At 41.7% G+C, this 25,539-nt stretch overlaps 1 protein-coding gene across 30 annotated transcripts in view; it reads left to right on the top strand.

The window, feature by feature from the left end:
• kif1aa (kinesin family member 1Aa) overlaps positions 1-25,539 on the top strand; it is a 326,170-nt gene that overhangs the window by 276,258 nt on the left and 24,373 nt on the right. For 7 of the 30 annotated variants that reach the window (XM_072573022.1, XM_072573019.1, XM_072573015.1 and 4 more), the window contains 5 exons: positions 1,537-1,621; positions 6,712-6,817; positions 11,307-11,333; positions 14,565-14,585; positions 15,257-15,280. In XM_072573022.1, the coding sequence (XP_072429123.1) occupies positions 1,537-1,621; positions 6,712-6,817; positions 11,307-11,333; positions 14,565-14,585; positions 15,257-15,280 (263 nt within the window). The remainder of the gene's footprint in view (positions 1-1,536; positions 1,622-6,711; positions 6,818-11,306; positions 11,334-14,564; positions 14,586-15,256; positions 15,281-25,539) is intronic. The other 23 variants (XM_072573040.1, XM_072573016.1, XM_072573035.1 and 20 more) reach the window with 7 other exon arrangements.

The following is a 25,539-nucleotide window of genomic DNA, read 5'->3' as shown; positions in this document are numbered from 1 at the left end:
CAGTGATGTAGGCAAAATGAAAGGTGCAATGTTGGTTTGGTCCAGTGACGTATCAACAGTCATGCAGAGTGTGAGAGGAAGTCCATTGGACACATTGACTTTGTGTACTGTAGTCAATGAGAATTATATTATTGAGAGAGGAACAAGATGACTACAACAACCTGATGAATGCTATGTCTTAACAGTAGGAGCTTCTGGATTTTGGTAGCTTCAGAAGTATAACTAAAGACCACCCTTGCATGCATTCTGATATTTAGTGGCTACATTTTACAAGTTTGAACGTGCAGTTCAGTGATTTATCCAATGACAATACATGTTGCAGACTAAAGTGCTGACTGCTGTCTCCAAGTTTAATAATGGTCCCACGAATGGGGTCACAAGGTGAGTTTCTGTGATTGTGATAGGCAGCAATGGTTCTCTTGGACCTTTGACTGAGTGTTTGCAGCTGGGAGATCCTTTAAATCCTTGCCCTTTTTTAATGGTGGACTAAGTCTAAGGGAGCAACCTTTGAGTCCGGATTCCTGCTCCAAAATATGCCCATGAGAAAGGTAGATTTTTAGAAGTCTGCCCGGTCTCACAGGTCCCAGAAATTCCCTTTCCCTGACTGTCATTGCTCTCACTGAAGGGACAATGACAATGGTCAAACCTCAAAGTGTGATCACACTGGGAAAAAGTTCAGGAAGCACTGATGGACCCGAAGTGTTTGTTAATACACTGACATTATAATGTCCAACAAATGACATTACATCATTTGTAATCAAAACAACCTCTGGTTGTCCCAACCTTTCAAAGAACCATGGAGTCAAAGAGTGATACAGTATGGGAACAGATCCTTTAGTCCACTTTGTCCATGCTGACCAGGTTTCCCAAACTAAGCTAATCCCATTTACCTGCATTTGGCACGTATCTCTCTCAACTTTTTCTATTCATGTACCTGTCCAAATATCTTTTAAGTGTTGTAACTGTACCTTCATCTACCAGTTCCTCTGGCAAACCATTCCACATACAAACCACCCTCTAGGTTAAAAGGTTGCCCCTCAGATCTCTTTTAAACCTTTCTCCTCTCACCTTGAAATTATGCGCTCTAGCTGTGAATTGCCCTACCCTGGGAAAAGGACCTTTGCTATTCACCTTATCTATGCCACTCATGATTTTATATACTTCTGCAAGGTCAACCCTCAACCTCCTACACTCCAGTGAAAAAACTCCTAGCCTGTCCAGCTTCTCCTTAGAATTCAAATCCTTTGGTCCTGGCAAAATCCTTGTAAATCTTTTCTGCAGCCTTTCCAATTTAATAATGTCCTTCCTATAGCTGGGCAACCAGAACTGTTTTGCTCAGCTCAGCTTCAGCACAGATGTAGCACTTGAAGGAAAACTAGAGAATGTATTGATATGGTCCCTCCTTTGACAACTTGAATTTTTATACCTGGACCCCACTACTGTTGTGGAATGTCTCAGGCCAGTCTGTCTTTATGTGGTATTGCAATTACGTGTGGCTGCTGCCTGACATAAGTCTTTATTCTTGGATTTTAACAGGGAATCCAGAGACGGATCACAATTACCATTGTACATGAGACAGGAAGTGACATACGTTGGAAGGAAGTGAGAGAATTGGTGGTTGGTAAGTCTGTGGAAAGTGAACTGATGTCACTGTTTCTGTTTGTATATCCTACAGTGATGTTTTAAAACAAAAACCCAGAAGCTGCAGCATTGTTCAAAGGACAAATAGCGGTGGGTCAGTGACTATGTCAGTATCAGATGAGCATCCTGACAGAGGGAATATATTCCAGGTCTGTGGTAAAAAGGTGGATTTGTCGGCTTAGTGCTTATCAACAGCCACCATGTGGAGGCCACCATGCCAATTTCAATTCTGACATTACAATGAGATTCCCATCCACTTGACACATTGTAAATTTCCATCCCCATCCCCATGCTGTCAAAGTAGAAATGATCCAATTAGAAATCCATCAGCCTTTCTGATCAGCTGTAGAGGGAGAGAAAGGGTCAAATTTCAAGTTGGTGACTGCGGTATAATGGGATTCATGCATATCCTGATGGTGTTAACTGTTCACATGTCTCTGACATTTGTGAGAGTCTAGAGCGAGCGTGTGAAGGGAGAGGTCTGAGACACTACACCAGAGACCTGTGCTTGATGTTGATGTTATACATAATAATGTCTGAAAGAATACTGAGACCTAATGGAATGGGAAAGGCAGGTGATGAATATATTTACAAAGCGTTAATTGGAGGAGAATTGTTTATGTAAGCATTAGGAGCTGGTAATCAGTCGGAGTCAGTTTTATGGAGTCGAATTATTGAAATAAAGCTCTCATTGAAAGTGTAGTCTTGGACTCTATTCAAAGACATTTGTCTTCAACTGTACAGCACGTGAAAACCTCTGTAAGTCAAGGAATGTTATAGTATGGAAGGAGTTAAAGATCTTATTTACGGATAATGTTCAATCAACCTCAGGACACCCACTACCAAGAGATACTCAGACTGGTATCTCACTGTACAGGGAGCAGCACTGGCTTAAAGCCCAAGATAAATTGGCAGCTGAAATAATCCCACAGAGGCTAGTACCCTGTCACTAAGTCACCCCTTATTTACACATGCATTGTACTTGACACTATCTGGCTCCCTCAGAGTCAGCTGTCATAGTGAACAGAAGCCCTGACACGCCTGTTTATATCTGTTAGCCAGGGCTCCCTGATTGGACCAGATTAGCAGCCCCAATCATGGAACTCATATTCTATGAGGTCCACCCGGCTGACCTCGTTACAATCACTACAGCGTTGAGGGGGAAAAAACTACCCTTTAGAGCCAGGATCTGAAGTTAGACCTAAGTCCAAAGGGACACAGCTGGCAAGAGAAGACTCAGAAGACAGGAAAGGAACTTGGAAGCCTTTTGCTGCTGAGAAAAAAAAAGCAGGATGCCTCTGAAGAGCAGGGCAACCTCTCAGAAGACCTTGAGAAAAAAGCTGGGAAAAGGCAAAGATTCTAAAGGGAGGGAAGAAGCCTCTAAAGGCTTTGATTAAAGGGCTACAGATCAGGAAGATGCCTAAAGGGGTGAGTAAAGAATCTGGGAAGACTTTGAAGCCTGCCCACAAGCTGTCAATAGTGTGGAGTGGCAAAACTCTTGATGGAAACTCTTCACAATAAGAAAGGAAAGCCCAAATACTCAGCCAGGTCAGTTAGAAATACAGATGGCAGCTCGAGCAGAGACTTTGTTAACGTCTCAACGATTTGATAAAGCTGAAGAATTAGAAAGAGGTCACAATCAGGAGCTCTGGAAGTAGCAGTTTCTGGAGGATAATGCATTGATTGAAGTGTTTGATGGAGAACTTTAGCCCCAGGTAGAAAAGAAAGAGATTTAATCAGAAATCCCAGCCTTATAGGGAATCAATAGAAGCCATTTTATTGGGTTTTTATCATCTAGTAGCAGGTTACAGGTACAGAGCTGTGAAAGATGAATTAATTAGCGACTACAGTTGGTTGAGGGATGAGAAGTTATCAGCTTTTCTTCAGTCCAAGGAGGATTTAACATTGAAACAGAAGATCCAATTCACTTCACAGGCAGCATCAGTTCACAGCATCGGTCAGTATTGTGTGAGGAAACACTGGGCAGATTCTTCTGACGCAGTCATCACTGTCTCAAAGCCTAGCAGGGTGCCAAAAGAGCAGGAATTAACATCATCAACCATATTAGATTGGGCAAGATGTGGCACTAAACAGAATCACAAGTGCAATGAATATATGGCAAGGCAGCTGAGTGCTATAAGCAGGGTCATCTGAGGCACGGTGGGAAGTATTGTCAATTAAAAGCACTTTCGCCATCTCAAAAACAAAGGAAAGATCCCACAAAAGGAAAATGTCTAGGAAAGTGGAAAGTATGCAACATGGAAAGCATTCAAAACTTTAAAGATTCAGAACCAAAGGTATTTTAGGGCAAGTTAAAGAGAGTCAGAGCAGTTTCTGGGCCATGAACTTGAAGGTCTTTGAAACATAATTTAAATTCAACAGAAGAGCAGCAGTTTCAATACTGGTTGATAATTTGTCAGGGTTGAAGTCTAAGACAGACAGACCAGCAGACATAAAGCTCCAAAGTCCAGGAAGAATAGATCTTTAGTTGTGTAGGTAAATAACCATGCCATTTAGTCACAGAATGAAATGTCAGTGAAATATTATATCTATTGAGGGATCAGAATATTTCATAGTCGAGCGGAATTGCATTTATTAATCTAGGTCTCGAAGGGTAAGGTACTTCAACACGAAGGTGCACAGAATTTCAGCAAGAATTTCCAATGCTATTTAAAAGTTAAGGCAAATTGAATCTAGAGACTCTCATTATTCTCCAAAAAAGATGCTAAACCTATCTGTTTGTACAATCTCCAGAAGTGTTCTCATTCTTTAATGGGAAAATTAACATCTCAGTTGCAGACCATGATTGGAATTAAGGGTTACATTGTCAGTGACAGGCGGTACACAGTGGTGCTTAGAGATAATAACTGTTGACAAAGGCAAATAGAGAACCACCATGGTGTTGTGTGTCTCACTCAATGAAACGAAATATTCAGGAGGAAAATCTATCCTATTTTGTCTATTAGTGATGGCTTGACAAAATTAGCAACAAGTAAAGCTTTTTCTGAGACTGAATGACACAGTAGATTTTGATAGGTATCCTTAGACCAAGAGTGAAGAATGCTGACTATATTTCGGGACATAGGAACCTTTCAGCTCCTCAAGCCTGTTGCACCATTCAACAAGATCATGGCTGATCTGTGTCCTAACTCCATATACCTGTCTTTGGTCCATATCCCTTAATATCTTTGCTGAACAAAAATTTATCGATCTCAAATTTAAAATTAACCATTAATCCATCGACCACTGTGATCTATGGAAGAAAATTCCAAACCCCTACCACCCTTTGTATGTAGAGGTGCTTCCTAACATCTTTCTGAATTGTCTGGCTCTAACTCTCTGACTATGCCACCTAGTTCTAGAATCCCCATCAGTGGAAATAGTTTATCTTTATCTACCCTGTCTTTTCCTGTTAATATCTTGAAGACTTTCATCAGATCACCACCTAACCTTCTAAGTTCTAGAGAAAACAGACCTAATTCTTATAATCTCTCCTCATAACTTAACCCTTGAAGTCTAGGTATCATTCCTGTAAACTTACATTTATTACACCATTTGGATGGTGTTATTTTAACCCTCTAGCATTTGAGATCATGTATGTTGAGAGATGTTCTGAAGGACAAGGTCTAGAATCCTGAAATTGAAATAAGAAACCATTTGTCATATGAATGTCATCCTCAAGCATTGCAAAACAAGGAAGCAACCTGACTACAGGAACAGGAATGTGTTAAAGACACCACAGAATACAATCCTTTCACTAAATGACAAAATGCCATTCTCCAGAGCAATGATTACATTCCAAAAGCATATTATCCAAAAAAAAGGCATTGCACTGGATCCAAGAAAGAAGAGAGCTATCAATGAATTTCCACCATCAAAGTGTGTAAACAGCAGTTCTTAGGCATGATGAATCAAATAGGAAATCCCTAATGGACTAATTAATCTTCTGAAGAAAGGGCAGCAAAAGGAGCAGCAGCAGCTTTTGAAATAATTGAGGAGACGTTACTTTCTACTAATTGTTTAGCACATCACAACCCAGACTACATTGGCTATGGCTGCATCACTCACATGGCTGGAGGTAGTTCTTAATCAAGTGCAGACTGATGGGACACATGAACCTGTTGAGAGCATTGATGGGAACTAAACAGAGGTACACAATCAAAGAGCTGGAAGCATTAGAAGTTACGTGGGGGTTTGAACAGCTCACAGATAACCTCATGGGAATGAAATTGAGGTCAAAATGGACCATAAACTTTTGGCAATTGTTTTCGGGGTTGAAACAAATCTCAAACATGCCTCAATTCATGTGAAAATTCAGGCTAAAGCTAATGAGCTACAAGTATGTAAGGTATTGGGAGATATAGAGGAAGTGAGAGACCTTAGAATGCATGCCCTAAGGTCCCTGAAGGTGGAAGGATAGGTCTATAAAGTGGTAAAGAGGGCAGTTGGGATGCTTCCCTTCATTGGGCAAGATACTGAGTGCAAAGGTGGGGTGCAATACACAAACTATGTAAGGCAGTGGTTGGACAAGTTTTATGTATTTCTGGTCACCACATTATAGGGAGGACATCATTGCTTGCGAAAGTACAGAGGAAATTTACAAGACTACTGCCAGGTTTTGAAAACTGTAAGTATGAGGACAGACTAGATAGTCTGGAGCTATTTTCCTTAGAATAAAAGAGGCTGAAGAGGTGATTTAATTGAGGTGTACAAAATGATGAGGGGCTTGGAGAGACCTGTTTCATCTCAAAAGGTTGTCAATTACCAGGGGACACAAATTTAAGGTGATTGGTAGGAAGATTAGAGAGAACATAAGGAAAAACATGTTCACCCCGATGGTGCTGGGTGTCTGGAATTCACTGCCTGGTTTGTTGGTTTTGGCGGAAACCCTCAATTCACTTAAGAAGCATTTGTGGATGGTGCTGTCACTGTGCATTGGTGGTGAAGGGTATGGAATGTGGAAGGTGACGCATTGAGGGCCAATCAAGGCAGATATTTGTCTCAGATGGTGTCAGGTTTCATGAATGTTGTTCGCTTCAGTAAAGAATTTTGAATTGTCTCTGTTGATAGGTCGAATCCGAAGTACACCAGAGTCAGACGATTCTGTCATCGATCCCAACATCCTGTCCCTGAATATTCTAACTGCTGGCTATACCCACCCAACCCTGGAGGATCGGTACGTATTAAACAGCAGAGTCACTTGTGCCCACTTTGACACTGCTTAGTGTATGCGAACTGCAAATTGCGTAGTATGTTTTGTCAATATTTTTAAATGATTTCCAGATCTCTCCTCCAAATTCTCAGTACTCTCATTTGCGGAATCCTATCCCCCAACCTCTTCTTATTTATTCAGGAGTGTGGAATATTTCAATTTTTCGCTGCTTCCAGCACAACTTTGACTTTGCAACTCAGCAAAACCTGCCCTGACTATGAATATTCCCTGATGTACAGAATAGAATTAGATGTCCAGTCAAACTACTTCTGCACTGTTGTCTGAAGCATTTCCAGTTCAGGTACACCACAGGTTAGGTGCATGGAACAGCTTCCTCTAAGTCCCCCCCAAAAAAACACTCGCAAGTTAGGTACAGCCTAGATTAGCAGCAGGTTAATGCTTGCTCTATATTGTTCCAGTAAGTAACTCTAGGCCTGGTACACCACAAGTTAGATACAGAAGAAAATCTTCCTCTAATACTGCCAATTCCTACATCATATGCAACACAGATTACGTATGAAGTTGCCTGTACACTATTCCATCAAACACTCCCAAGTGAGATTAGTAACAGAGTGAAGTTTCATTAAACACTCCAATGGTAGGTACACCATGGGTTTGGAATAGCAGAAAACCTGAAGCTGAACTCATGCTGTTCTGGACCTAAGCGGGATAGGATAGAGAATCCTGTTGCCCTTCTACAGAATGCCATGTCTCTTGATTGATTGGGTGAGCAGAGATCCATGTACTGTATAAAAATGAGAGTGTGAAACCATTTAAACTCAATGCTACTGAATATGCAAAATAATTGGTGCTTTAAAATGGAGTTCAAACCATAGTTTAATCTAAATTGTTATCATTTTATGCCTTACCTTTGCTGCTTCTGTCATTTTGTAAACCTATTTAATCTCTTTGATTGGGTTGCTCTTTAGTAGCTGGCTGGATGGTGTCTATTATCCTGCATTTAGTGGATTTTTAGTGACTTAGTTTTCATTGGCTTTCTAACTGTGAAGTGGAATGTGCTTTTCTTGCTTTTGTGGAGTTTTAAAGACTAGTGACGCTATTTCACCAATCATACGGAAGGTGATGGAAACACACACAAGGTGGGAATAGGAGAGCAGAAATAAATATTAACACCACCAATCATATCAACCAATTCAGTGTAAGTATTGCCATCCCTATCACCACCACCACAGAGAGAAGTCTAGACACACCAAGTCTAGTTTATTCCACAGATTTAGTCCACATTGTTATCATATGATTCAATCTTTTCTTTCCATTAACATGTTCAATTGTCTCTTCATCCTATCTATGCCACTCCTTCAGTATCTTTGCATGCTAACACATTCTGCAAGACAGTTCCCACTTAAATGAAAAGAACCCCCTTCCCATTCCTGATATATTAATTTTTAACATATACTTACTGAGATTTGAATTTCTTTGCTGAGTCCCTGGACATGTCCTTCGCATAGTTTGAGGGACAAGGCCAGACAGTGACATGTACCAGAGCGAGCAGTAGCTCCTTTCAGAGTAATAGTAGAGTCTATAAGAGAGATTTATGTTGCACTGGGCAGCATAGGGATACTCAGTGGGAAGAGTTCAATCATTCCAATGATTTTGTAAAATCATGAAGGAAGTATTGGTAAATGTCATTTTCATTGTAGCGATATTATTTGTTATCCTTTTCTCTAATGTCTCTCAGGAAGTTTTGAATATTGTTCATTTTTTCTCACATTTTGGAGGTTTCACAGAACATTGTGACCACTTCCCCATACCCAGATGCATTAGAGTAAAAGTAGTAACTGAACTGAAGTAAGGCATTGCTTTTACGCCAGGCTTGCTTATGCTAAGCTTGCTCCAAGCATCAGAGAGGTCCTTTCAAAATGTAGAGTTCTGGATCAGTGGGTCAGACACTGTCCTTTCACAATATGGCATTAGGATGTACAGTTTGTTAGTGGTAGATAGGAGAGACCTTATATTTATGGGGAATCTGGATGGGTTTATGGGAGGAGAACAAGCTCCCTGGATGCCCTGCTAAAAGTAACTGCATCACACCTTCTACATTTTCTCACTAGCTGTCCCACCCACCAGCAAGTCTGGCTAATAGTCCGCCCATCCATTGGGCAGGAGAGCTGACACAAGACAGCAGCTAAGGAGCAGAGAGAAGAAAGGGAGGAGGGGCAAGTGATCATGCCTAGGTGCTGTTTCTGTTCTGGGGCATGGGAGTGAAGGAGGGGTAGAGATGTGCAGTTCATAACCTTATTGGTGAGAACTCAGATCATAGTCTGTGAGAGAAATCTCTTTGGTACAGGTAGGCGTCACAGTCAGGAGGGACGAATCACATCCATATCTGAATTTGGTGAAGGGCAGGTTGAGGGTGAGGATTCCGGAGCAATTGAGGTACTTGCAGTCAAGTGGAAGTGTCTGATGATAGGGGAATGTAGAGATAGATGGGTGAATTGGTGATCACAGGGCAGAAAAGGAACATTGTTGCTGGTCCCAGCCCACAAGCAGTGCTGCAAAACCACATCGATTATTTCTTACCAGCTTCCAACTGCAGGATTTCCTGATACCCATAAAATGCAGCTTAAGTAGGTTAATAAAAAGAATGCATTAAAATTATAAGCCTAGGGAAGTGAGAGAAAAGTAGGTTCAAGAAAATTACAGATGAGCAACGTGATGCAGCAACAATTAGAAGAGCTCTTTCCAGAGATAATTGAGTTGGCTGTTTTCCTAACCCTTCCTTCTACATGTAAAAATGGTTAGGCTTGTAACAAAGGATAACCTTCCATAATGCGGCACGGTGGTTAGCACTGCTGCCTCACAGCTCCAGAGACCCAGGTTCAATTCCCGCCTCGAGCAACTGTCTGTGTGGAGTTTGCACATTCTCCCCATGTCTGCGTGGGTTTCCTCCGGGTGCTCCGGTTTCCTCCCACAGTCCAAAGATGTGCAGGTTAGGTGAATTGGCCAAGCTAAATTGCCCGTAGTGTTAGGTGAAGGGGTAAATGTAGGGGAATGGGTCTGGGTGGGTTGCTCTTCGGAGGGTCAGTGTGGACTTGTTGGGCCAAAGGGCCTGTTTCCACACTGTAAGTAATCTAACCATAACTATAAAATTGATTGGTTTGTGTGAGAGAATATTTGTTGTATGTATTGAGTGAGTTTGAATGGATATGAAGGAGTGTGTGTTTATGTATGATGTATGTGAATCTGAATTTGTTTCTGAGCTTGAATTAATACGAGTGTGTCTGTGGGTCAATATGAATGTGTGTGTTGGGGTATGAGTGAGCCTGGGTATGAGTGTGTCCGAATATGAGTGAGCCTGTGTAGGTAAGACAAGAATTGTTTGTGAGGAGAATGTGTGGAAGGGAGCATGAGTGTGAACGTGAGATTGTGCGCAAGTGGGTATGTTAGAGTGCTACTTGTGATCGCTTTTCTCATATTAGCAGCTACAGCGAAGATTCTAATGCACCAAAAGGTGAAAGGTCGAAGTCAACTCCTGCTTCATCCCTGTCACATGGACATTACTCCTGCCATAGACATAGAAGGTCACTAAACACCTCAGAATGAGTGAAGCATCCATAAGTAAGTTGACCTTGTAGGTTCTCACCAGAATAGTATGGATGGTTTGGAAAATATTGTGCCCAGAGTAGGCAGACAATCTTTCTGCAGTGCAGCAGTGGTAAGCAAATACCAATCAGATTTAGACAACATCCTTTCCAGGAAAATAGCTGCCACAAGAGATTAGTTATGATCGGTCAGGCACAACAGTGAGTTTTCCCAGACCATTAGCAAGCCAGCTTTCCAGTAAATACTTTTATAAGACATAATAATGCAAGTCAATCAGCATAATTAGTAAATTAAGAGCCCTACAGTTCCTTGTCTCATGGGATGTAGAAAACTTCAGCATCCTAGCAGTTGTTCATAAACTCCTGTCCCCACATCCTGGACCGCACTCTCCCACTTCCTGTTCAGATTTTCACTCAAAACATAGTGTCTAATACAAAGATATGCCAGTCTAAACTTTGCCTCCCCCATCTACCACCCAATAGCTTCTGATCTCATCTCAACATAAAGTATAGATTGCCTTTTTAAGACAGTCATCTGTAGCCAGATTCTCTACTGGAGGGTGAACTCTACAAAAGTGCAAGAGACAAAGGCACACATAACCTGGCATTGGGATTACACTCACATGTTGTGTTCATTACCCAGAAATTGGAACATTGTTTTCCAAAAAAAAAAGACAAGGCCTTTAACTGTTCTGTAAAATGGTCCCTAACAACGTTACTTAATGAATATTAGTGACCTTCTATCTCATAGAGCATAGCTTTGTGGTGTCATGGTGCTTAGGGTCTGCTGAAACGTGAAGCTTCCATACGTGCTTTGCTTTATAATGTTACATTCACTTTCGATACTTTATTGAGTCTACTAACAAGGTATTGTTTTTGTGTTTTTGCAGGCAATTTCTTGATTCGGATATGCCTAGGTATTTTTTGTTTTAACTCCTTAAAGCATTTATTTCCCAACAGTTTTCAGGCATTGAAATCACATTGAAACCTTTGCTCTTCTTTGATTTAATCTTCATTTATTTGGATTGTTCGTTTCCTTTCACTTTTTCCTCTCTTCACCACATTCTGCAAAGACCTGCCAGGCATTACCAGTTTGATTCGGTTTTGAAGCCCAATTCCATTAGCTCTGAGGAGGCCAAAGGCTGCATGTGGCATTGCAATGGCTGTGATAAGTTGACTGGCGTTTCGCTAAAGATTTGTGGGGTTGAGGGTTGGGGGGGTGTCAAGGCAAGCTTTTTCACTGCTCCTTCATTTTGTTCAGTTTTTATTTTCGCCGGAGAGTATGAGAGTTCAATGCGTGTGTTTAAAGTGTTACACTGTCTGTGCTTTCAATTGCAGTAGACTTCAGTAAGTCATGTTGTGGAAAGGTTTTATGTTATTCCAAGAAATTTAGTCCAACTACAAAATAGGCCAACTTGAGTACAAACTATGATATATTGAGACAACTGCTCATGGACCAGTCGAAAACTATTACCCAGAACTGCATTTGAAGTTCACAGGATGTGGCATCACTGGCTAGGCTAACATTTGCCATCCCTCATTGCCCCTGTGAAAGCGTTAATGAGCTACCTTCTTGAACCACTGCAGTTCTTATGTTGGTAGGAGTACCCACAGTGCTATTAGGAAGGGAGTTCAAGGATTTTGACCCAGCAAGAGTGAAGGAACACAGATTATAGTTCCAAGTCAGGACTGTGTATGGCTTGGAGAGCAGCCTTTCCCACACAATTGCTACCCTGGTCACACAAGGTGGTAGAGATTGCAGTTTTGAAAGGTGCTGTTGAAGGAGACAGAGTGGGTTGCTGCGTTGCTTTTCTGCATCTTGCACACCTCAGCTATTGTGCATTGGTTGTGAAGGGAGTGATTTTGAAGGAGTTAGATGCGGTGTTAATCATGCTTTGCCATGGATGGTGTCGAGTGTTGTTGTCGCAACACACATCCAGATATGTGGAAAGTATTCCAATCGTAGTCTTGTGCCTTGTAGATGGTGGACAGGCACTGGAGACTGGAGATGAGTTATAGAATTCATATCCTCTGACCTGCGCTTGTAGCCACAGTCTTAATGTAATAGAATCATAGAATCTCTACAATGTGGAAGCAGGTCATTCAGCCCATCAATATCGCTGTAAACCTGCATTTCTAATGGCTACTCCACCTAATCTGTACGTCCTTGGACACAATGGGCACTTCAGCAAGGCCAGTCCACCCAGCCAGCATATCTTTGTACTGTGGCAGGAAACCAGAGCACCTGCAGGAAATCCACACTGGTCAAGTTCACTTTCTGGTCAGTGGTTGCTCCCAGGATGTTGATGGTGGGAGATTCAGCAATTGCAATGCCATTGAATGTCAAGGAGCATTTATTAGATTCTCGCTTGTTTGAGTTGTGTCATTGCCTGACACTTGCTAAGGTTACTGTTAGCTTGACAACCCAAGCCTGGATGTTGTGCGCACTTTGTTGCATTGCAATTCAAACTGCTTCAGGATCTGAGGAGTTGCAAATGGTACTAACATTGTGTAATTGTCAGAAAACATCCCCATTTCAAATTTTATGATGGAATAATGGTCATTAATAAAGCAGTTGAAGATGGTTGAGCTGGGACGCTATTCTGAGAAACTCCTGCGGAGATGTCTTGGAGCTGAGATGATTGACTACCAACAACCACAACCATCTTCCTTTGTACTATATATGATGCCAACTTATCCCCGATTCACATTGACCCCAGTTTTGCACCCACTCCTTGATGCTATACAGACTCAAATGCTACCTTGATGTCAAAAATGTCACTATCATCTCACCTCTGGAGTTCAGCTCTTTTGTCTGTGTTTGGACAAAGGCTGTAATGAGGTCAAGAGCTGAATCACCCTGGCAGAATCCCACCTAAGTGTCCATGAGCGTGTTATTACTGAGCAAGTGCCCACTGGATTGCACTGTCGCTAACTTCTTAAAATCACTCCACTGATAAATAAGTTAAGTCTTGGACAACCATAGTTGCTTTACATATCAGTTGAGGTTGAGGCTGAGAGTCTGCACTTTGTCAGAGATAAGTATAGACTCTAAGCTTTATTCAATCATTTCTTGATTATGACACCCCATACCTTGACTAATTATGTTTTTAGTCAGAGCCAAATAAAGCACATCTTTCCCCCTTTTGTAATTGCAGAAGTTCCTGTCTATTTTGTCCCTGTTTACCAAGTACAATAAGCATTATTCACTTGAGGGAACTTTTATTTATTCAGCTGTATGAAGTTATTTACTGTGTAATTGCGTGGAACTCTTTCTTTCTTAAGCAGGATAGATGTGTTCACTATGTTTTTGAATAGAGTTCTTCTGTATTCAGCAGGGTTAGTTTTTTAACTGAGTTATTGTCTGAAGTTTCTGATTATTCATCAAGGTTAGCGTTCCTCACCCTATCATTATTAATTTACCACTAAAATCTGTGTGAAATTTCTATTAATTCAGCAGGATAGAGGTTCCAAGTTGTAACTGTGCAAAATTCCTGTTAACACGTCAGCGTAAGAATTCCTCACTGTGCAAAATTCCTGTTAACACATCAGGGTAAGAATTCCTCACTGTGCAAAATTCCTGTTAACACATCAGGGTAAGAATTCCTCACTGTGCAAAATTCCTGTTAATTCAGCAGGGTAAGAGTTCATCACCATTTCTGATTTAATTCATCATCAGGCAGGATTTACTCATCATTTACTCTGCTTATCTATTTGTTCAGCTATGCAAAGACTACACCTGAAATTGCTGTTCACAATATGAGTCATAAATACTGAAAATAACAATTTGATCAAGCAAGCCAGTTCAGTTTTCTGAGATCACTCATTGCCATTTATGCCGATCTTTCTTTCTCAAATTACATCTGCATTTAGCGATTGAACACTGATTAACATTGTGTGTTTCAATGACCTTTCAAGCGTTCCTCAAGTCTCCTACTTTTTGCGTAAAAACACTAGTGTCCCTTCCTACTCCCTATTTCCTACTTTTAACTTATACATGCTGGTGTTTGAAGGCAGTAGAGAACAATGTTCTGGACACCTTTGCAATTTGGAAAACGTCACCTCTGTATAGTTACCTTGAAAGTTCATTGTTTTGTCAAGAAAACAAAATCAATTTTGTAAACCTTTCCTCCTGACTTCAATTCCAGATACCTGGAAGAAACAGCAAGGTGAGGTCGCTTACTATTGCCAATAACCAGTGTTCCCATTGACTAACCGGGCTAAGGATTATTCACTGTGCCATTGTACAGGGTTCTTGTTGGTCCAATAGGATTAGCATTATCATGGTGTAGCTGTGCGGAGTTGCCGGTTACGGGTACTTAACTGTGTGACAGCATCAAGTTGCTACTTCCTCACCAGGGTAAGGATTATTCATTATTGAACCATGCAGTATAATGGTGACTGACTCGGTGTGTAACTCGGAGTGATGGATTAAATCACTCCCAGAGGAGGACTGTTCCCACCAGCAGTGATTGGAAGAGATTGCAACATATTTATGGCCAGCTTCCTCCTCAATTTCATCTGGTGATTCAGCCCGATACTGACAGTGTGTCCTGTGCCCCAACCAATTCACCATTCAGGTCTTTGCAGAATTTCTATTGGCCTCAGAGGAAACTGCACGTAATGCTCATTGGCAGTCTGTACTCAGATGTGGTGGAGGGTCAAATTTTGCCCCCACCCCATCCCTCTTTTCCTCCACCACCAGCACCACCCTCCCCACTACTGTTGCTCAAGTCGGCATTACTGACATGGCATCTAGCATCCTAAGGACTAAACTTCTGACATTTTTTTTCTTTTTTTTCCCCTTTTGTGTTTGTCTCTGGGTTGTCTTCACTAAAAGCATAACACATGGAAATGACAATAGGTACACAGTGAACTTTTCTTTCACTCTCTCTATCTCACTCTCTCTCTTTTTCCAGTTTATGTCCAGTCCTTTTCTTTTGTTACACTCACTGGTATCACTTGTTTCGGTTTTATTTACTCCCCTGTTTGTGTCCTGTGCCTGTTAACCTGCTGTGCCCTCCAATGATATTTGTGCTCCTTTTAAAATGTCTTTATTGCGAAATTGTGAGATTGCATTTGTTCAAAGAGACAGTATTCCTGCTTATTGGCCTGTCGTCCCTTTCAAAATGTACACACAGTAGATGAAAACAGCAACAATTAAACAAAATTTCAAAAGTTCAAATCCTGGAAACGGTGAATGGGCACTAGAGGAGAGATGGACAGTGATTTTGCAGCTTTTCTAAACAGTAATAGAATGGAGGTGAAGTGCAACCATAAATTCTCAATGAGTGTGACTTACTGACATCGTCCTGATTGCTGGCGTGAATTCAAAGATTTGCCAGTCTATTCCCATTTGGAAAGTAGAAAGGCAGTTTAAAATCAAGACCTGGATATAATTAGGATGGTTAGCTGGTGGGGAATCCCTTTACAGAATTGACCAAAGTGAAAAGGAGATGGGGAGAACAGACAGCGAGTTGCTGAGTAACAGTTGAATGGTTGGCATTGGACCAACTAGCCTCCTGTGGTGTGTGTTTCACAACAAAGTGACTGCAAAAGAGCTCAACTGTGCAACTTAGTGTTTCCAAGGAGGTAAGGAGTGAGGCTCCACATGGTGGCTCTATTTCAGATTGTCATATCAGACAGATGAGTAACAGGAGTACAAATAGTGGCAAAATTAAAGAGAATCAGGTGGGATTGGCGGGAGCAAGCAGACAGATGAGCCTTCAAACTGAGTGTTCCATGTAAAGTACTCAAGAGGTACTCATGAGAAAGACAAGACTCTATTTATTGAACTTGGCTGAATTGGTGTGGGAAACCAAAGATGGAGAGAATAATTGCAGTGAAGTTGACTTAGGGTCATTGGGAAAAACACTGAAGAGTCGGAGGCAATGAGTTGAGATAAACATTAAAGGTGCTACAATGATGGTGATTAGAAAATTGCTCACCCTGACAACCACTGAGAGTGGAATCTAACCTCTGATACAAAGCAAATTGATACTCTCAAAATAGACACATGGGAGGATTTTTCATTAAACTTCTGACCATTGGAGTGCAGATAAAAGAGCAGAGCACAGAATCCTATCAGGGAATCTCACTGAAAACAAATGTGGATTGGGAAACTGTGCTATCACATGATTGCCATATATCCCTGATATTCATTTCTCTTCCAGTGCATTTATAGGGTGTAAGGAAATATAGTGGTCATGTAACTACTTCTAATCCAGAGACCTGCAGACCAAATCCCACTATTGGCAGCTGGGGAAGTCTAATATTCAATTAGTTAAAATAACATGGAATTAAATGTTGGAGTCCAAAGTGGTGATTGGCATAAAATCAAACGTTGCTCACCAATATCCTTCAAGGAAAGAAATCCCAATTTCCTTTAATTTGCTTTACCTACTTGACAGCAGTCACTACAGAGGCTATTTATCTTCACCTTCACTCTTTGGAAGGGGATCAATAGGGTAAATATTGGGAGGATCTGCAATGGGCTCTACCAGATGATTGGCTGAATGATTTGGTGGAATTCAATGAGCTTTAGATGCCTCCAAGAGGCAGAACAGATTGAACTGTTACAGAAATGTGAGACTTCCTTAGGATTTCTCTTTTTCTCCTCAATGACTTTTTCCTTCCATCACTCATTGTCCCTCTACAATTACCTTTCTCTTTTCACTTCCCTGATCTGCCAAATCCCACTCTATTCTGCCCTCTCTTTCATCTTCTCTTCCTTTTTCTTCCCCATTTCTCTCAAACTCCTCGCCTTCTCTCTCTTTCTGTCCCTCTTTCATTTATGCACTCTTGCTTTCTGCTTGTGTCTGACACGTCCCCCTTACCCCTAATTTCCCTTTCTTCCCTTTAATGATCCACTATACATTGCATGATGATTAAACTTGTTATTCTGTGACACTGCTTTCTGCTCGAGGTCAGCTTTTTAGGTCAAAAACCTGTTGATTGCCTTGGAGTGAGCTCAAGGACTTTGTAATCATGGAAGATAATGTGAAGACATGTACAGAAATGTAGAGAGCTGTGTGACAAAACACTTCTGCAGAGGTTGGGCAGAATTTGAAGCTGGGACTTTAAAAATTGGGACAACTTTGGAGGACAGGAACGGTCTACACTTCACAGACATGTTCATGGAGAGGACTGTCCAAGATAAGCAATGAGACAGTATGACGATCAAAACGAACAGAAAAGCTATTATAAAATGTGGAGCCTCTTTCTTTCAGATTTGAGTTTGGTTGCAGTGATAGTGCAAATTTTAAGGAGGTAAACATGTAATATCCAAGTGGGGGTCAGGGCCCAAACTAATTATGACAAAGGCCTTTAAGAGAAATACTGTATCTTTATTTCTGTGAGTGTGCCTTGATCAAACCTGAACAATCAAGCATGTTCAGAGCTTGACCAGTGCAGTCGATCCAAAATTGGTCCACTCATAGTGGACTTGACAATGCAGAGCTGTTTACTGCAGGCAATATCGAAGGATGGAGCAGATTACAGTGAGGTCTTTCAGTGCGTTCAAATGTTGGCCTTAAGTTCAGGCATCTTGCAGGCCACCTAATTCACCTGCCCTCAAACATAAATCTGTTGCTAATATGCTAACGTCACCCTTGTCAGTTGTTATGTTTCAGGGGAAAAACAAAACAAGGAATGGTTTAGACAGCAGCTAGAATGACTTGGTTTATTTTTAATTGAAGAAAACAGAAGATGCTGGGAGCACTGTTTAAGTGCACTATTCATAACATCACAACAGGAAATCAGGGATGCTATCTGAGGGCCAAAGGTAAAGTGATGCTGGAAGATTGTCATGAGAGGGGAGAGGTCACGCTGTTCAAAATGTGGCAGGTGCTTGAGTTTTTATCCCGGTTTCGGGAGTCCCTGACCTCAGAGCATTTTTTCAAGGGAGGTTTACCCTGTATTTAATTCTTGATGTGTCAATGTAGGGAGTACTGGAAGTCAAAAATCAGTGCAAAAATTGGCAGTGAATTTGTCCTTCACGAATATCCTGAAATATCAGCAAATAAGCTCTTTTAGTTTGTCAGCATGAAATATTCTTCGATGCAACTTGAAGCTGATTGTGTACAGAAAGTGGAAATAAAGTCTCCACTGAGTCCCTTTGTCAGCAGTACTATCCCCTATCAGGGTAAAGTTTTATGTTGGTGAATAATAGTCATTGGAGGGTACATCAATCAAATAATGATTCTGTTGGTGAGATGTTTGCTGTTACTCTAGATCTGACCTTTTGGCCAAAATATCAGTCTTGGCTCAGTGACAGCCCTCACACCCAAAGACTGTAGGCTCAAAGTTTACTCTAAACGTTTGAGCATGTAATCTGGCTAACAGTTTAGTACAGTACTAATGGAATGCTGCATTGTCAGACATGCTGTCTTTCAAATGCGATATTAGTCCTCTCATCTCAACTTAAAGATCCAATGGCATTGTTTCAAAGAAGCACTGTGGGTCTTCTCTAGGCTTTGCAAATATTCATCTCTCACCTAGCCCCTAAACTAGACAATCTGGCCATCGCCTCTGATTGCTTTTTGCACTGCTCCCTACTCGTCATCTCTCATTAGCCCTGTCATCTTTAAAAGCATTCTATCTCATTCCCTTTAGACATCTCCTTTTCTCCCTTTTCTAGCAGCCTCAGAATTGAGACTAGGTATTGAGCAGGGAGTCACATAAGGTACACTCCAGACTGGGTTGAATAGCAACCTTTAGGCTTTAATCTCAACCATTTTCAGAGATAGTTGCTCGCGTTGTGACCAGACCAAACTAGATCAGATCATCCAATCCCAGTAGAGTTTATATCCCAGAAGGTGCGAGACATGCAAGAACTATAATTAAAACTCTCCTTTTATTACCAGTAAGTGTGAATCCACAGTTCAAAACTGCAGAGAGCATTTATTGGCTTGGCTTTGGTTTCCTGAACAGCACTGTGCAGGGTGCTAGTAACTCACCGGTGTTGCTCTGTGTGATTACCTGTCATCTGAAGACAGCCATGTTAGGAGAGGAGGTGCCTCAGGACATGCAGATAGTTTTGTCATGTTGCTGGGCGGAAGGGGAAAAACAGAATAAAACTCAAGTTGATTCACCCCTACCCACCTCACTGCTGGCTGAGAAAATCGCCTTTGTCTTGGAGCATTGGGAACTTGCTCGTCATCTGCATTCAGGGACAGTTTGAAGGGCATGGGAAGAAGGATCAGTTACAGCATTGTGGCCTTTCAGAATTGTATTTTGGGAAACAGGACTTCCTGTTGTGGTGTTGTCTCTCTTTCTTTTACTTTAGGCCATGCAGCCCAGAGAGGTCCCAGGAACAACAGGGGCTAAGGCTCCAGAGGAATCCCAGCATGGGCCAGCCCTTTCTCCAATATTGCCGAAGTCAAACTCTTACAGAATTGCAATGGGGCAGAAAAACCAAATGACTTTTAATTCTAAGTGACCATCTCACATGTGTTGGTGATCATATGAAGAATATGAGGATGTCAATGAATGGTGGTCTGCTTCTGGCCTAAAACCATTGCCTGTACATGACCAACACATCAAATAATCTACTGTACAGTAATAATGAGGCTGAGATGCTGGAGTTTTATTTGCCGTTGGCTCTTAGTTTAGGACCTTTACTGTCGCTGCGGTTGCTTCAAGAGTGTGCATCCATTTGGCATCAGTCTTAATGAGCATTTTCTCGAGCTGAGGAAATTACCCATAAAGTCTGCACTTGGTCCGAAACTATTTATTTTATTTCAATAAAGTTGAAACGCACCAGAGACCACTCATGATAGAACAGAAAGGAATATTCCTGAACCACTTCTTATAAGATAATAAAACTTCAAATATTTGCTTTAACACATCGTTTTCCCACAACTTCACCACAGGCTTGAGTCTGTTGTCCCGGTAGCACTATTGATCAAGGAAAAATGGCATTACAGAAATGCTCTATTCCCCTACCCATCAATGCTTGAGATCCTTTATCCACCAGGGAGTTCTGCTTACTCCTCCAATCATGAACCCAATACCAGTGAGATGAAGGCACAACCTGCCCCTACCTGGGCTGACTCTTGCTGGAATACTTGGAAATGGCACAGGTGTGTACACCTTGCAGATCAGAAAGGAAAGTCTGGTCAGAGTGATGGACCCACTGCTGATATAGGCAGTGGTTCTACACTAAAAGAAAGCATTCAAGGGGCTTAACTTTCAGCCATCAATCAACCTCAGTTTCTCTACTTTACCTCTCAGTCCCTTTCATCCCTGCCACCAAGACTAAGTTACTTCTTATTGTTTTCACCATATCACTCAAAAAAGGGAGACTCCATATTAGATTACCAGTTCCAAAGTAATAGCTCCTTAGAAGTATTGTTAGATCCGTTGGCTCTGCCTGCTCTATTATTTAGCATTTCAATAAAAGCATGAGCAGTGACTATATACTCACAGTGATTTCATAAACCTGATGGTGAATGCACCAAATTGGCATAGATACAGATGCAATCAGTAACACAGGGTGCTGAGGGTGACTAAGAGATAATGTGTGGGATCCTGGACTTACATCAGTACAGATAAAATTAGCAACACAGCAATGGAGAAGAGGTAGTGGGTGACGATGCGAGGGAGCCTTATGAACTTCAATATAGATGCAGTTAGTCATGGTGCCGGAGATACTGGGGGCTCAAGGGTTATTCAGTGACAGTGTAAGGGAGCTGGGTTAACATCAGTAGAGGTTCAGTCAGTGACTCAGTTTTCTTTGGGAGGAGTTATTAATATCAAGCATGTCATGGAAGTGGAATAATGTTACCTGAGACAGTCGGCAACACAGGATGCTGACTGAGATGCATGACAGAGCTCAAGGTGAGGGTTAATGTATAAACATCAGTTGAGAAACAATGACATAGTCTAGTGGGAAGGTGCAGGAAGATGGGGGGTGGGAAACTGCACAACCCTTAAAAATTGCATGCATGAGCACATTAAAATGTCATAACATTCAAGCCAATGGCCCAAGTCCTGCAAAGTAGGATCAGTGTAGATAGGTCAGCATAGACCCAATGAGTTTAAGGCCTCTTCTGTGCTATATGAATTTGTGACTTTAGGCAGGCTTTGAGATTGGGAAATAACTAAGAGAAATGGGGCAGGATTTTCCTGTTGAGGCAGTGGAAAGGACGAATAATCAGATAATTGGCATTGCCGAGATTCCTGTCTCTGATCCTCTCTCAATGTGACCTCCCAAAGCACAGCATTTATCTTGTCACTGGTACATCCCTTCCTGACTGTGTGGGCCTGGCTTCCACTAAGGGTCTCCAACTCCTCTGATTGGCCAGCAGCTTTTGGCAAGGCAGTACCTTAGTGTCAAGGCACCCAAAAGGCCTAGAAACCTGCTGGTCAGCTGTCAATGCATGATTGGGTCTTGATCCAGTGAGCTTTATTGTTGATGTGGAGAGAGGGTTATTCACTGCTGAAGATGCCCAGCACCACACTTAATGCACAGAGCCCTAAATCTTAGCCATGATATGAAAAGCACAGGATTACAGATTGCTGTTCCATCTATCTCAGATTTCAGATTGCACATAGTTGTTTGAACTAGGTTTAGTTTTAAGCCCACCTCATTGTGGTGGAGGTGAGGAGGAGAGGAAGGGAGTGCTCAGTTCTGAGAGTGCTAACAAGGCACAGCAGTGTGCAGATACTGGAGACACATTGAGAAGCTCTGCCCCAGTAGAAAACACTAGGTTATCTCATTTATTCTTTTCACTTCAAACTGCACCACGGATTATGATCAGTGGCTAAAAATCCCAAGTAGATTTGAACTCTGTCCTTCTCTGAGCAGCTCACTGTACTACCTATCTAACCAGCTGTTTGAAACCCAGGCCATCCAAGTGAACTGTCAGGCCTGAAGGTAATCAATATTCTCAATTCTCCACCAGGCGAACATTTCCAAGTTCAGGAGTTGAGAAATTGTAGGTTGTTAGGAATGGCACTCTCTACAGTAAACTCTGAAGATCCACTGCAGGTCATGTTAGCATCGAAAAGTCGTTTGTTAAAAGGTCCCACACAAAACACAAGTCCCAACCACTGGGACAGAAGGTCAAGGTTTGAGTCGCTTGAAGTGTGTTGTAACATGTCCCACTGGGTTGACTAAAAAAAATTACTTTTGACCTTGCCTTCCCTTTTTGATGCTGGCTCTTTTGTTGCCTATTTCCAGCACGCCCTGCTCTTTTGCTTAGCTTCCAGTAACAATCACCAAAATGTACAGAAATCACAGGCATCTCCTTGACATCATACTCATATCTGTCTTGCGAATGCCCTTTCTTTCTCCTGAGTTTGACCTATCTTGTTGCAGAGTATCTGACTTGGTGTTAGAGAAGCTAGTGCTGAGAGTATTTTGAACCCCAACAGTTTTAGATACTCCACTCCACATAGAATTCAGGAGCTGGAAAGTGGGATCAGTGTAGATAGGTCAGCATAGACCCAATGGTCTTAAGGCCTCTTCAGGTTGGATTTTCCTGCATCATTGCTCCCCCCCACCCCCCATCACTGAACCCCCACCCTAATACACGCCACTTGCTGGATTCTATGAATACTCTAGACCCCTTTCCCTAAAAAAGAGAGGTTTTCTTCAGAACGTAAGGATAAGAGTAATCCATTCTGTTCATTGTACCTATACCGTTTCTCTTGGGTCATGACAGCTCTACAAGTCCTTTGCCTAACAAAAATCTATCAATCTCAATTTTGAAATTTTCAGCCAAAACAACCTTGTAGAGAAAGCATTCCCAGACATGCCGTGTGCAAAAGAATGCTCCCTAACGCCATCTATGGTTTGCCCAGCACTAATTTAATATTATCATCCCATCTTCTGGAATTTGTTAACAAAGAAAATAGCGAGCTATTTACCCCATTACCCCATCAACTTCTTTTGTCACCTTATATGAGATCAGAAGAAACAGAAGGAGGATTGAGCCATTTCGTTGATCAAGCTTGCTCTGCCATTCAGTAAGTTCACAGTGGATCTAACTATGACTTTAACTCCACTTTTCACCTCTCCCCCAACACACCTTAGGTTGCTTCTTAATCTCCCTCAGCTAATAAGGTACAGATTTAGTCTAGGACATGGTTCAGCAAACTGAATAGTAATTGGGTTATAGGAAGTTTACACTCAGTAGTATCAAGTTAGACAGAACCCTGACCAACTGGCTTAAACATGCTCTATGAGCAATCTATCGACAAGCATCAATGGTGGAGGCTTTTCTGAGGTGAACTGCCCACTGTCCAAATCTAATCTAAACCCATAAACTTCCCTTCTGAAAATAATGATCAATGCCCCTGTTTGTCCTGTTACCTATAAAGATGGTAATAAATACAGGACTGAAAAATGTTGCTGTCTCTGACATTGTTCCGCTCTGTGTAAAGTTTGTGTTGTGCACTAAACATCTTGTGCTCTTCGCTCTTTGTGTTTCCCATTTTTTGTGTCTTCATACGCAATACGCAACACATCTTTCACACATTCTTCACAATGTAATCTTCTACATGTGGTGGGTGGTGGCTGTAACATGATTTGTTCTCAGCCTGGCGTCTCCTTGATGTTTTGTCGTGTGTTCGTCATTGGTGGCTTGAGTTCTATGTCTTTCACTGAGAATTTGTCTTGTGACAAATTACTTTATAAAACTCCAGCATTTAGATTAATTCTGAAGAAAGATACATTGATCTTGTATGAAAAATGTTTTTGTGTTGTAATTGTCGTTAAGTTGTTTCTTGCTTTCTCTACAAAAACAGGAGTCGAGTGTATTAGTTATCGGGAGTGATGGAATTTCTCTCCAGGAGATCTTTCTCTTGTTATAGCTAGCATTTTAGGGGCAGTAGTCTGTTACACTGTTTTTAATAGTATCAGTTTACAGATGTCAGCCATTTATTTTTTTCCCGATGCATATGATGTATTTGACCAGATTGCCTGACCTGCTGTGCTTTTCCAGTACTTTTTAACTCTGATCTCCAGCATCTGCAGGTCTCACTTTCTCTTGATTGCTTATCTCTCAACTCAAAGCTTGAACTGTCCTATCCACGTGGTAAAAGGAGAGTGTTGCAGTTATTGCATAGCTTTTCAATTACCACCATCTCTCAGTTAATATACCATTGCCCACAGTTATCAGGCATATCTAACTTACCCAACTCATCGCAGCTGTAACACCATCCGTGTTATCAGTCAATCTTTCATTCTCCTGGAAAATGAGACATAATTACTAAGGTCCCTAAATGGTGGGCACGAAGCAGGTTCAAACTCCATTGTGCTGAACACAAGTGTTTATTTGTAAATGCAGATAAGGAGCCCAACATCCAACTCACTTCACCTCGTCAGCAGTGTCATAGAGTCAGAGCCATACAGCACAGAAACAGACCCTTCAATCTGACTCATTCATGCCCACCAGATATTCTAAATTAATTTCGTCCCATTTGCCAGCACTTGGCCCACATCTCTCTAAGCCCTTCCTATTCATATACCCACCCAGACGCCTCTCGAATGTTGTAATTGTACCAGCCTCCACCACTTCCTCTGGCAGTTCATTCCATACACACACCACCCTCTATGTGAAAATGTTGCCCCTTCTGTCCCTTTTAAATCTTTCCCCTCTCATCTGAAACCTATGTCCTCTAGTTTTGGACTCACCCTCCCTGGGGAGAATGCCTCGGCTACACACCCTATCTGTGCTCCTCATGATTTTATAAACTTTCTTTAAGTCACCACTTCACGATACTTTAGAGAAAATAGCCCAGCCTATTTTAACCTCTCCCTGTACCTCCCTACCAAACGTGGCTGGTTTGTTTTGAGCCAGCCAATGTTATTTGCTAATCACAATCAGGAAAACAATCCTGAAGGTCACCTCTATATAAAAAGGTGGTCACTTTAGCAGAAGTACCAATCTAAATGCTGCCCCTGACAGACTCAATATGTTCAATATCCAACTTCTGCTTCTACCACCTGTCCTGGCTGTATGTTCCAGGCACCTGTCACCCTCCATGTAAAAATATTTACCTTGCTCAACTACTTTAACCTTTTCTCCTCTCACCTTAAATCAATGACCTCTAATATTTGACATTTCTATTCTGGGATAAGGCACCAGCTACCCACCCTATCCATGTCTCTCACAA

This window comes from Chiloscyllium punctatum, chromosome 6 (assembly GCF_047496795.1).
Source record: "Chiloscyllium punctatum isolate Juve2018m chromosome 6, sChiPun1.3, whole genome shotgun sequence".
Lineage (NCBI taxonomy): Eukaryota > Metazoa > Chordata > Chondrichthyes > Orectolobiformes > Hemiscylliidae > Chiloscyllium > Chiloscyllium punctatum.
The sequence above is the reverse complement of the archived record's forward strand: the minus strand, read 5'-3'. Positions and strand labels throughout refer to the sequence as shown.